The sequence below is a fragment of the Sabethes cyaneus genome, chromosome 2 (genome assembly GCF_943734655.1).
Source record: "Sabethes cyaneus chromosome 2, idSabCyanKW18_F2, whole genome shotgun sequence".
NCBI lineage: Eukaryota > Metazoa > Arthropoda > Insecta > Diptera > Culicidae > Sabethes > Sabethes cyaneus.
This window is the reverse complement of record NC_071354.1, coordinates 4,742,643-4,756,500: the sequence shown is the minus strand read 5'-3', so window position 1 is coordinate 4,756,500 and position 13,858 is coordinate 4,742,643. Positions and strand designations below refer to the sequence as shown.

The following is a 13,858-nucleotide window of genomic DNA, read 5'->3' as shown; positions in this document are numbered from 1 at the left end:
AGCATGTAATCGACTGACGGAGGGGTTCGGGAAAGCAGCAGGAGTCACTGTCGAAAAGTGCAAACGAATCGTTGCGTTGAGGCGGTCAACAATGATCCGCAATATTCCTACTGTGAGAGGTTGTTTAAAGGATCTTGTTTGGGAGTTTATGTAACTAATTGACGCAGAGTTTGCTCATCTATTCCCCGCAAACCAAGGTAATCAGATGTTTTTCAAAGATAGTCCTGCGAGGTTCATATATAAATGGTGCCTAAATATCATAACCTACACTAAAGCCTTTTTTACACGGTTTGTTTTTATCTATCACTCTACAACGGTGCAACTTAGGGAGCATTTGCAAACTACGTGCGGAATGACGCGCCGGTCCCAAATGTATTGAGAATTAAATGAATGGTCCCTAAGCCCAAACCATAATAAAAAAGTACTTGAATGTAAAGTGAGAAAGACAAAGATATAAAAGAGTATAAGGCCCCGTACAGAATAAACGCGACACGACTTCGCTCTCATGTTGCTAAATGCACAGTCCTGCTTCGGGCGAAAAAGGGCTGCGCGTATAACAACAGCAAGGAATGTCGCGTCGCGTCGCTTGCACTCCCGTTTCAAAAATCTACTTGGCAATAAAACCAAATTTCTAACTTTATACAATGACTAGTTGAGCCCGAATCTTACGATCCGGAATATATAAATGTCTGTAAAAAAAACTACAGATACATTCAATTTGCCAGTGTTTGCGAAGATGTTTAACCTAGCATAGCATAGCATAAACAGGTGCACAAATTCGTAGTGGTGCCAGCAACAGTGCTTTGTTCAAAAGAACAAGTAACTTGTGTTTGTTACTAGCAACATGAAATTTGGGGTTTAATTTCATGCTCTTAAACAAAAGTCAAATGCCTCCAAAGCATGGTCACTGTCCTGGCCACGTCCTTGCAGCTGTTGGGGATGGGTAAGGAATATTAGTCCAACATTTACTTAAGAGAATTGCAGAGAATTCTACGTGCCCTCATAAATGTCCCGGGAGTTGGGAAATACTAGTAAGTAAAGGAAACCCTAGGATACATCTGGTAGATGTTGCGGGTTCAAAATGATTTTTATTAATTTGTTTATTTTTTAAAGTACTATTGTCAATTGCAAGGAAAATTGTACCATCCAAAGTGCGATATCGCTCATATAAGTGCTATTTTAGCTTAAATCGTTTCGGTATCTTCGGCGCACTTTTTCGTTATCTTCCAAGCAATAAGTGCGCCGAAGAGACCGAAACGATTTAAGCTAAAATAGCACTTTTATGAGCGATATCGCACTTTGGATGGTGCAATTTTCCTTGCAATTGACAGTAACAGTATAAAGATTTAAAAGATAGATTGTTTAATATTTCTTGTTTTACAGATTTGAAGATTTTTATTAAATATTATTGTCTACTGATTTATAATGGGCTGATAATTCAAAAGCTTCGAGAATTGTTTCTTGGTAATTTAATAGCTAGCTCAAATTATGATTTATCATTTTGTTTTTGGTAGCAAATTAAACTCCAGACATCCGACGAAAGGAGTGTTGCTACTTCGACTATAGCCGTAAATTTATAAGAATGACTTTTAGGATAAACAAGTTCACACGCGCCAACTCGTAACCAAACCAGGCAAAAACTACACAGCCGTGGTGTGAGGACAACTTTCCGGATTTTATTTCTTCGAAAAAGTAGCCTGCCTCTTCGCCTGATTTGAATTTTCTGCGATCCTTCTATGCATGGGATTATATGTTGGGCAAACTAGGGCGCACCAAAGGATTGTCTGTGGATACTTTCAAGCAACGTTTGGAGAAGATTTGGGATTGAATGCCCCAGGATATCGTGCGTACCAGCTGTAACGCTTTTCTAAAAAGGTTGCGTCTAGTAATTAAAGCAAAGGGACAAAGATTTGAATTGTACTAAGTTAAGACAAATGTTATGGATATACTGTACACGAAATACGAAAATTTTCTTATTTTATTTCTCGAAAAAAAAAGATGGAAATGATTAAATACAATGATCGTCTTCAAAATTTTTCTGTGAATAGTTGACATGCTTTATATGGGTTTTGTATAATACTGATTTGAAGAACTATCCGAGTAGATCGTTTGATAAGATAAGAAGTAAACACCCGGTTGTAGGCCACCGCTTGTTCCGCATGATTATGTTTGAATCATATTTTTAACTGAATTTACATTTGCAGTATTGTCTTAATTTGTCTCATTTATTTTTAATGCGTGCCGTCTAACGTATATAACGATATTCCTCAGTTTAGACAAATTACCACATAGACAGAAACCTACCATTGAACACTAAACATACAGACAGTACTAGCGTAACTTTTCAAAAGGACCTAAGTAACATTGAGAGACTCTGTTTGGCGTCCTTCTCTTCTGATTATTACGGTGACATAAATGCATTGTAACAAAAAATTTCCTCAGGTTTAGCTAGATAGTGACGCTAGCAACCGATTTATGCAAAGCTGGTGTTTTAAAATGCATTTGCCGTGGGAGGTGAACGAGAAGAGGCACAAAGAGAATCTCTCATTGTTACTTAGGTCCTTTTGAAAAGTTACGCGAGAGTTCATACATACCTATTCGTACTATAGAGGTTCAAATGATCCCTTCTTTGAAAAGTCATGCATTTATTGCAAATATACATTGCAGTAAATTAAAAATGTTTCGTTGAGTGCAAATTTTGATACAAAAACGATCCAAAACGATTTTATCCACCACCATAACTTTTAAACATTTGAACATTTTAATCGCTCTTCATTAAACTTATGCGTGTTCTTTGACATTAGAAAACATGTGTAGGGGAGAGGGGGGTTGTAGACAAAAAGGGTCCCCTGATAGAGGGGAAGGCTTGAAATAAGGAAAAAGGACTTTGTTTCTCTTGCCTAATGCTAAATTTCTGGACTGAACCGTGTAGACTAGGTGCCAAAAAGGGGGGGATCGACTTGATTAGGAGAGTAGAAACGTCAAACTGAGGAAAAATAGTTTTGTACTTGGCATTATGAGAATTTTCAGAATGAAGACAGACTGGCTGAGACCGAATAGAGAGCGCCCTGAGCAAGATCGGACACTCAGCTAGTGTATTTAAAAAAACCATCGTGACCTACTGCTAGTAGGAGCAACTACTGTCGGCTGGTTGAAAGGTCTCATATGCCCGATCTATGAGAAGAGTCAACTCGAAAGCAGCGAATATTGGGCTATAACCGTCCTCAACTCGGAATATAAAAATAATACTAATTAATAGTAAGGAATATTAATTATTATCTAACACCGCTGCAGCAATCTTTTGCTGGAGAATCAAATTTGGATTTCTAACGGGACGTTCCACACTAAATTAAATCCTCACCTTCTGCCAGTTACTGGACAAATTTTGACAGTTCGACTTACAGATCCTCCACTTGTTTACAGATTAAATCTGGAGTGGAGGATTATTTCGTTTTCCTGTATCGTATACTGCATAGAAATTTTCTATGCAGTATACGATACAGGAAAACGAAATAAGTTATGACGGTAAGATGGCCAAGGCATAAATCTTCCACGTGCTGCTCAGCCTATATGCCACATTGCAGCGTTAGCGGAGTAAGTATTTTTACTGTGTAAGTTGGCTCTTGTTTCACGAAATTTTTAGCAAATATCTTTTAAAATTGGTGACTTACTTGGGGGACTTTACTTTCCAGTTGTATGCCAAGGATTTGGTTCAAAAGGAACTGATTTGCGTGGTGATGGGCATGGTGTCCCGTAACATTGGAATGTGTCATATGCTTATACCTAACACATATATAAACCATCAAACCGCCAAAAAGCACGATGCAAAGGCAAAAATAAGTTTTGGAATAACATTTTAAGACAGCAACACATATATTTTTATTAATTCTGCAAACATCCTGCTAGGGGTCAAATGACCTTCTGTGCTAAACAACCCCAGTTGCAAAAAAATCTCGGAAACCAAATAAACTAAAGATGGAAAAAGCATCAAATATGTAAATGAATAAAAGTTATAAAGTCTAAAAGCAACGTGGTTACCGCTATTGTTATTTATGGTTCGTTGAAACCAAGTGCGCATGAATCTCGATGAAACCTTCTGAATCTTTTGCTCGAAAACTTGCGAAGTATCAGTCGATCAACGCGGAAGAAAATATTGACTGCTAGCAAACAGCAACAAATATCATCGTATCATCACGAAATCGATCCGTGCTGCCTTACGAAAACACCAGGCAACCAAGTTTGTAGCGTACAGTTTATAAAATCGCCCAAATGTTGAGCTCGAAAAAAATATTGTTAGAACTTTTTCAAGCAACATTGAACAGAGTCACGCACAACAATCATCGTTGAGCAAATCAGGTTTAATGATGACAGGAGGCCACGAGTGACTGAGCTCCGATGTCATTTCTTTAGTCAGATTCTTTCAGGAAACATAGTAGGAAAGTTTTCGACGGTGGAAACAATCACTTGGAGATGAATGGGGAAAACTGTTTGTTTGTTTCATCGAACTTCATCGACCAACAGTGAGTGTCAACATTATTAGTCAACAGCAAGGTTAGTCAAGAGAGGTTTTCTGATGTTCAAATTTGTTTTTCACCCCCGCTGGGTTAGCCTTGACGATCACCGAAATTTTCAAAGCGGAAACTGTTGAATGTATAAACAACGTCGAAGGTTGCTAACCAATCGTTCCGCGCACTTCTGTTCTACAAACTGTGAAAACTAGATCACCTATTTTAACTTACCTTGGTCAACAGGAGACCCTTATTAGTGTCATATCAATATCCAGTGTTGAAAAAAGAAAAAGCAGAGATTGAAAAAAAAATTCGTTTTTTTTCTATTTGTCTCTGGCTGAGTTTTGTGTACAAAGCTCAAAACCTCTACCGACCTCGACCAATATAGCTCTAGCTTTCCCAAGCCCCTACCTAGCGCCTCCACGTGGCCATACTCGGAAATACTTCAATTTGTAATGAGCCAGGAGGTGATATTGATCCTTTGTCTACTGCAGCCTGGCATCTGGTTTTAAAGCCATTAGTTCCTTCCCAAGGACCCGGAATAACACTTGGCGGAGCAATCGTCATTTTCCCGGATGCTTTTGAGATTAGATTAGATTAGACAAAGCTCAAAAGTTATAAAAGACTTCTTTTCGAGAAAAAAGCACATAAAGTTTGAAATTCGTGCTTTTGAATGAACGGCATTTCATTACGTCGAGTGTGTTTCGCCTGGAATACTTATGTGTATGATCGTTTTTCATTCACTCCCCGTGGTCGGATAGCATAGCATAGCATAGACAACCGTACATACCATCGGTGGCTGATATAGTGTACCCGTAAGTACACCATACACCTGGCCATGTCCTTACGATTGTAGATAAGAGTACGTTAGTTGAACACCTACTTTAGGAGGATGCGTAAAAACTCACGCAATCTTCATAGGTGTTCAAATTCATGTACTCAGTAATATACGATATGAATATATTTGCGTAAAAATAAAATAAAATGGAGCATATATGGGCAAAATAAAACAATCTCACCAGCAATCCGTCGAATGAATTATAATTGCGTCATTTGAGTTTCCATCAGTTCATCTAATATCCAATAATTAATTTAATTCTTCATTCTGATATCCATGTGCATTATTTAAACTTGTCACGGCCAAAGTTTTCACTGTACAGTACGAGGTGCTTGATGAGCTAAAACAAAACAAACTATTAGAATAATATGTTAGGTTTACCTGGCCGTGTGGCTTAGCTGTCTGCCCAAAATCGCAGTATTGAAATCAGGCAGCCGGGAACCACGCAGCATCGCACCTCCTAGCTTAGCTACTCAATACAGCATTACCGGGTGGAGGCGCTATGCTATGTTCGTCGCTTTCTTGTTTGCCTTCCCCATTTCATACCCTCATTCACTCCCCGTGGTCGGATCTTCACAAAATTAGGATAAAAATAAGCGGAAAAGTCTGTGAAATCAGAATTAGAAACAATATTTTCTAAACTTAAGCAATTTATGTCCCTTTAAGAAAGCATCGTGGAACAAATATAGAATATCGTAAAAATCAAGCATATTTTCTCAGTAATCGAAGAAAAATACTGTCTGAAAAAACGTGATGATACATTTTTCTGTAGTGACAAAGTCTAAAAGAAACCTGAGAAAACTATGTGCTACCTCAAATTAAATTAAAATTTTCTTGTTGAGGGAGAAAATTCTTAAAATTTATTTATTAAGATTTCTTTGCAATACATTTTTCCCTCCGACGTAACAAATCATCAACGAGTAAGTATGCTTCAGAATATTAAAACCTAGATTAATTCATTCATTTTTCATTCTTCACCGCTGACGAGAATCCATGCTTGAAATATTTCAAGCATGTACGCTTCATGATTTTGAATTGCGGTACGGAAAGCTTTTTGTTTTAGCACCCGAATCAAACAAATTAACAAGGCTGTAAAACACTATGTTCGCTCACAACAACAAGCTTGTACATATATGCAAATTATACTCATTAATATTAGCACCCGTTTGTTAGTGACAGCATCAAACCGTAACAAAACAAACGGCCCATTTGAAGAAAAGCAGTTTATTTTCCATTGATTGCACACTCTACATATAGCAAGCGATGAAAAACAGACATACCGTGATGCCAGTGCGCAAGATTCGTGTGTGGGTGAAGCCGAAAGCTTCCCCCTTGCGAGGATATGCTCACTGGCTGGCACACATCCAAGGAAAGAGCTTAGAATAAGGGAAGAAAATTTTCATTCAAGGATACTGCTCTCATGTGACTGCAGTGAAATTGTAAATTCAAGTTAGCTGACACGGTGTAATTTGTTGAAAAATTAAACTCTAATCCCGTTAGGACTTTGGAAAAGTGGTTGAAAATGGTGCTGACACAAGCGCTGATTTTCGGTACGGTGTGAAATCTGTTCGGTGATGATTGCCTTTGTACTAGACTAAATCTTTTCTTTCATGCTTAGGCGTATTCCTTAGTTTTGCATCGGCTCTGCAGCTGGAAGGACTTTCCACCAAAAAACCTAGAATTACAAAATACACCCTTAAACCGACGGCGAATTCCGTAAGTAAACGTTGCTACTTTATATTTAAGCAAAAATCAGAAATATTACTCAGTTGGAATTTATGAATGAAAATACCATTAGACAGACAGATTATTGATTTTTTTCCTTTGTCCTTTTTCGGCGAACCCCGTTTTACTGAACCTCACAATGAATGATTGCATAAATCGCTTTCTTTCTTTATGACGTTATGTTTTTTTTTGTGGTAACAGGGAACTGCGACACCGTCTTCGTTATCACTGTACAGGTTAAATGGGAGTAGCGGAGCCACTTGCATTTTGATACAAACCGATGGACTTCTCAGTATTCAGTATCGTGATAAATATGGGGAAGATAAGGTTCGATATGCAGTAATTTTGCGATTTCAAAATTTTAAGTGTTCTTTTGTTTTCAATTCAGGAAGCTGACACGTTTATGCCCGATCAGATGGACATTTCCGGTGAGTGCTGGGAGGATGAATCACGTGTTACGCTTGGTTGGAAGGGGTTCATTCTGAACATGTATTTCTCAAAGGTAGGTGGAAATTATTAAATTTTAGTTAACCAGATTTTAATGGAAATCTTTTCCACAGACTCCCGGTGGTGAACGGTGGTACGTAAACAATGTCGATCTCTCGTATTCGTCGTCAAACAATATATTCGAGCATATCGATCGACCCGGTTTAGATGTCAAGCTATCAACACCACCTGGAACACTGCTTTTTCCGACTCCTGTCGGAAAATCCTACACATGTGATCAGGAAGTTATTATCACCATGTTCTCACAGGTATGTTTTTGAATGAGGACATTATTAAAATTGTACAATAATTGTCTTTCCCTCAACCAGGATGAAAACGACAAAGCGGGTCATCTAGCGAAACTGTATTTAAGAGAACTGAGAATGCAGAGTTTTATGTACAAGTCGTCCAACACGTGGGGACCAACGTTCCAGTGTAGTGCTACCGGAACTTATCGTGATGAAACTGCGCCAATCGCTGTAGGATCCACTCTTGCAATTGTTACTGTCTGTACTGTTGTCGGTTACGGCTTGTGGAGGTAGTTTTTCTAAAATCATTCTCGTTTAATGTTTGCAAAACTGTTTACATCTCTTTTCCAGATATTTCAAGGTCAAAAAATTCCAGTACGGAACTATGGCTTAAGCTGACGACAGCTTCTCTGAGTTATTCTGTAATATGCGTTCAAAGGCGGCCAAAACAGTACTAGCTTGTTCCAAGTGGATGATGAATCATTTTGCTAGCAACATATCAAATTAACAGTACGTACTGGAACCGGTTAACTGTCCGTAAAATATTAAACTACAATACATACATGACTCGTTCGTGTCACTCTAATACGATTTCGTACACACAATGGCCAGTTGCAGTAAGAGATTATCAAATATTTACCAATTTAAAACACTCACCGTCGTAACGGCTCGAAACCTTAAAAAAGTAACATTGCAAAAAAAATAAGATAAAAAGTCTTCCATTTTCATTTTATTAATGATGTTATTAAGCGATTAACGATAGTAAAAATCACTAGCATAGTTCTGCTTTAGCGTAAAACAAAGATGTAAAAGTTACAAATTAATGTGCACGAACCGAAACGGTTCGTGATGCTGTTAGAAAGATTGTATATAAATATTACCTAATTGCAACATCTACTATAATGTATTATTATAACTTTCAAACTTCGATTGTAGAGCACATAACAAAGAAAAAAATCTCATATTTCACACATAGAAATGGTTTTGAATTTTCGCAAACTATTTTTGCTCTTTCCCATTTTACGTGTGATGTAATCTCGCAAACAAGACTACAGTGTTTATAATAAAGTTAAACGATGTTAGCCTAGATACCCAATTACCCGATAAAGCGTTTTCGTTTTATTTTATTGGTGTAAAATTCTAAAATACAGATCCGATCGAAAAAGTAAAACTTGGCTTTCGACTTTAAACGTGAGGGTCCGCTAGATGACAATAACTATAACACAAAATTTAAGCTTTGTCAGCCCGAGATGATATCGCTAATTTTTACTAAATGTGGAACAATAATTGTTTTTGCCACAAACTTTTTGAAAACAACTGTCTGAATTATGAATTGTCAAACTTTAAAAAATATTACAAGTTTCAAAGTTCTTATGGGCGCCTCTAACTACCTTGTCTAATGTTTTAGAGACCAATTGATCGACACCTGAAAAAGCCAAAGAAGGGAAATCTTCACTGAAATCTTATCGCTGCATACACGATTAAGCCGTCCTCCTCGGCTAAACATTCGGCAAATAGACAATCCGCAGGCTGACGAGAACCATGTGCGCCTGCTGGATGAGGTTCTCCTTTCCTCTGTTGAACAAGATGTTTTGACCCTGGAGGACGGCTGAAGCAGAATACGCTCGGCCGTCGATGAAACCGCAAGCAATTGACAGGAAAAAAGTGCTTGAGATAACTATTTAAGCATTACCATGAGGTAGAATTTGGCTAAGTACGGAACGGGCGCAGAATAGGTTGACCACGATCCTGAGGAGCAAAAAGTGCCAGAAGAAATAAGGACCTGCTACTAACGGATAATGTCCAGCATTTGGGAAGAGGAGAAACTACCGAAAGAGTAGATGGTTTGTCCCATCTGCAAAAAGGACGATCGACTCGAATGCTGTAGTTACCGCGGCACAACGATAGATTTACAACTGGTGTTCAAACAACGAAATCACCTGGAAGTTTCCCAAGTAACAATTTCTGTGCTATAAAGCCGTAGGCATATTTTATAAGAGTTTTATAGTGGTAGTACTGAAGCTAATTTGTTTTTATAAAGCAACATACTGCATTAAATAAATTTATCTTCAAGATATCCTGAAATGGTTTGGGACGACCTTTTAAAATTCTTTCAATAGGCTATAATGGCGAATAAAGTACAATTAAGTTTGATAGGGATATATGAGTGTCAAATAAAACTCATTCATTAAAACCAAATGAAGCCCCCCAACAAAGGATTCAACTATGTCCTAAATACGTATTAAAAGACTCTTAGCCTTTTGGTTATCAGTTTGAGTCAATGTTAAAGCAATTATTGGTTTATCCCAAGCAGCAATATTAGCTTTTTGATAATCTCAATGCTGTTTTTACGACCATACTCTTAAATCTTCTTTTAAGCTCGTAAACATGAAAAGTAATAACAAATCAATGAATAGCCTTACTTAGAACCAGAGAGGGCAACGATAGAGGAGAGAGTTGGAACCAAGCTTTAAAATCATCTACAGATATCTAAGTTTTACTGCAAAATATCCTATCATAGTTTTATAGCATTTGTTTCGACTTGAATGAGAACTATATATTTCAAAGCAGCAATTTGATTTTTATTGTATTCTTTGAACGGTTTTTATGGCCAAATAAAAAGCATCTGTAAAACCATTTTAATGACTAGTGCTCTTCAGAAAAATTTTAAAACAATTTTCAGGCAAACAGGCTGCTTTAAACCGATTTGGATGTAGCCTCTATATTCTACAGGATTTTTTTCGAACTCTATAAGAGTAATGTTAAGTGCAAGTAGCTTTATTACACTGACTGAAAGCAGCAATAAAGTCAACTGGATTTTTCGATACTTGACAGCAGCTGATAAACTGATAAACTGATATAGCTTTTCGTTCCGCTCTCCAAAACTATAAGGCATGAAACTATGCTAAATATGTTTAACTAGCCTGTTGTTGTTTAAACAACGCAAATAAATTTGATTAGGTAATCGTAATATCCTGTAACCAAACTGCATCGGCTGCATTCTGCAACATGAAAACACATCGATATCAACTTCATTTTTGCTGCTCTCTCTGCATTGATGCAATAGCTAGCATTTTTGTTTCAAATCTAACAAAAATGACAGAATGTCAATATAGCCTAGCCTAAAAAATAGGTTTTCGGTGATAATCTATTATTAGTATTGAGACGTTTATTGCTATGCCTTCTCATGGGAGTACTAAGGGAAGTTTGACGAGAGACGTTGCATAGTTAACTGGTTTAACAGTATTTTTTAAGCAACAGCAATAAATGTTTTATTTGGCTTCGTCAAACCATTTTTGCCGAAAATCCATCTTATATTTATTATAAAACTGTTTATAAAACCGAACTATGCAAATACTTTTATGAAGCGAAAAATTGCTTTGAGGGATTGCATAAAGCTATTTTGAACCGTGTGAACCAACTGCAGTCTGGAAGATTCAGAAAAAAGAACAAAAGTTTTATTGCGGTTGTTTCTACAACCACTATAAAAGCTGCTGGCTATATACAACATCTTTCATTAAACCGCTCTAATCTTATTGTGATTGCTGTCAAACCGCAACAAATCTGTTAGTTTTGTAATGTTTTTGAAGTGGTAATTCTCTGACCAAATAGATTTTTTCCTGCTGTTATGAAGAGTAAATAGAGTTTATCAAGGAAACCCTGTATTTTTGCTGGGCCATGTTGACATTTTGGAATTTTTCTTGACTCTAAAACAACAATTCAAGCTATTTCATGAGGATAAAGCAAAAATTGCCGAGATAAAAACATTAGCAATGCGTTTCTATGTTACACAATGGAACTAGAATGGTTTTGCTAGTAATTGGAAAAGACTAATCGGATTCATCTATTTTGTTTTTAAAAACTGGCTTCCTTAAAGTGTACTATTTTGAAGGCGCGTTCATTTTATCATCCTATCATCCCAATATTTACGATAAAATTTAATGCGTTTATGATGTGTAATTACGGAAGATGTTGAAAATTTTCAGTTTACTCAAACAGATCTTTTTTATTTGACAGCCAGTCTAGAACTTTCCTTTGTACGGCCACATACTTTCAAGTTAACAAAGCAGGCTGGCTGATTTAGGCTGGTTGGTACTTTATGTTTCATAGCTTTGTTAAATAAATCGAAGAGCTGCATCAGTTTCTAACAGCTGCTGTTAAGCAACAACAAATCCAATTCACATTATAACTGCTTCCAGCGGAGCGTAATAAAACTACTCACGCTTAATACTACTCTTAAAAAGTTTGTAAAAACCTCCTGTGAAATACAGAGGCTACATATAACTTGGTCTACAGAAGCATTATTGTTATTCCAAAAATTGCTTTAAAAACCATCTGAAGAGAGGGCACTAGGCATTAACATGGTTTTATAGCAGTTATCATGAAGAAGTTTTCATCAATCTTATAAATTTGGTCATTAAAACCGCTAAAAGAACACAGTAAAACTCAAATTCTTGCTTTTGAATACGGCTCTCATTAAAATCGCAATGACCGCCTTAAAACTACGATAGGATATTGTGCTGTAAAACTTAGAAGTATGTAGATGATTTTAAAGTTTGGTTCTAACTCTATCCTGTAGCATGGTCCTCTTTGGTTTTAAGTAAGGCTTTTCATTGATTTGTTATAGCCTTTCATGTTTACGAGACTTAAAAGAAGATTTAAGAATATGGTCGTAACAATAGTATAAAGATTATCAAAAAACTAATATTGTTACTTGGGTTATCACACCTCGAATTTCACATTTTGGAGGGCTCTGGGAGGCAGCAGTGAAATTGACGAAAAATCATCTCATGAAGGTAGTTAGCAACATCAAGCTGGCTTATGAGGCCCCTTTTAAGTTTATTACGGCGACATGCATGCATTCCAATGTAGTTTTTGTTAACCAAAATCTAGCTAACTATTTCATGCAAAATTAATCCGTTCAAGTGCATTTGCATCGCCGTGATAAGCGGCAGAGAGGAGACGCGAAGAAAATCTCCCATTTGCACATAAGCCCTTTTCACATGTTGCCATAGAAATCTGGTCCCGCTGGTATCCGGAATACTTACAATAGCTATGCAACAAAGGGGTGCAATCCTTCTGTCATTGACGTCAATGCCTTTATCATTAAGGAAGACAACATACCACCAGCAAAATGGCTGCTGGAAAGAGTCGTGAAGCTTCACCCTGGAAAAGATGGTGTCATTCATGTGGTGACTCTCCCGACTGTATTCTTCGACAATATCATCGGATGTGCCGTTACTCGAATCGCATTGCTTGGAATCGGGTTGAATGTTCCCTCCGCCAGACGTTTCGATAAAGGATACGCCGCCGCACAAAACTGGCGAGATACAAAACGCTTATCAGACCACTAGTTCTTCATGGACTTGAGACTGCAACTTTGTTTATGGAGGATACACGCGCACTTGCCATATTTGAACCACGAGCTGCAGCGGCGAAAGTCGGGAGACCATGGTGGGCCGAGCAAGTCGTAAGGATACTGGACGACTGTACAGTGAAATCTGATCTCTACAAGAACCCTGCCTGAGGCGGACTGATAGATGGCTTGGCCAAGTTGAAGCCGACTTGCGAGTCTCGAGACGCTCGACGAAGGGGCGAATACAATGATGAGGAGTTTTTAAGCTACTAGAGAAGGAGAAGGAGTAGGAACCATCTTTCAAGGATACAAAATGAAACGATCGAGATTGGCGAGTTTACAGACGTATAACAGCAGTTTTTTCAGGCAACGACAGTTTTTTCAGGGTGTTTGGACGATTTTACGGACAGTATCTAATATCTTTAAAATTTGTTGGTACAATCTCTCAACGGGGGGAGATGTTACGCCTGACGCTGTGTATCTCGTGAGAGTCTACAGTTCCAGGCCAAACAATACACTTAAGTTCCTTTTTGAAACGGTTTGTTTTTTCGATTATTAGGAACGGAACAACTTAGGGGCCATTCACGTATTACTCAATGTATTTGGGACAGGCCCGACAATCGTCACGTAGTTTGTAAACTCCCTAAGTTGACCGTTTTTGAGTAATCGAAAAAATACTTGAGTGTAAGAAGCAAGA

At 37.6% G+C, this 13,858-nt stretch overlaps 1 protein-coding gene across 1 annotated transcript; it reads left to right on the top strand.

Annotated features, from left to right (window-relative positions):
* The first annotated feature begins 6,795 nt into the window (after positions 1-6,795).
* LOC128737832 (uncharacterized) lies at positions 6,796-8,199 on the top strand. Its single transcript, XM_053832567.1, has 7 exons — positions 6,796-6,896; positions 6,965-7,062; positions 7,273-7,398; positions 7,460-7,573; positions 7,632-7,826; positions 7,887-8,095; positions 8,157-8,199. Exons 1-7 carry the CDS (start codon positions 6,869-6,871, stop codon positions 8,197-8,199), a joined length of 813 nt encoding a protein of 270 aa, XP_053688542.1. The 5' UTR covers positions 6,796-6,868.
* The last annotated feature ends 5,659 nt before the right edge of the window (positions 8,200-13,858 follow it).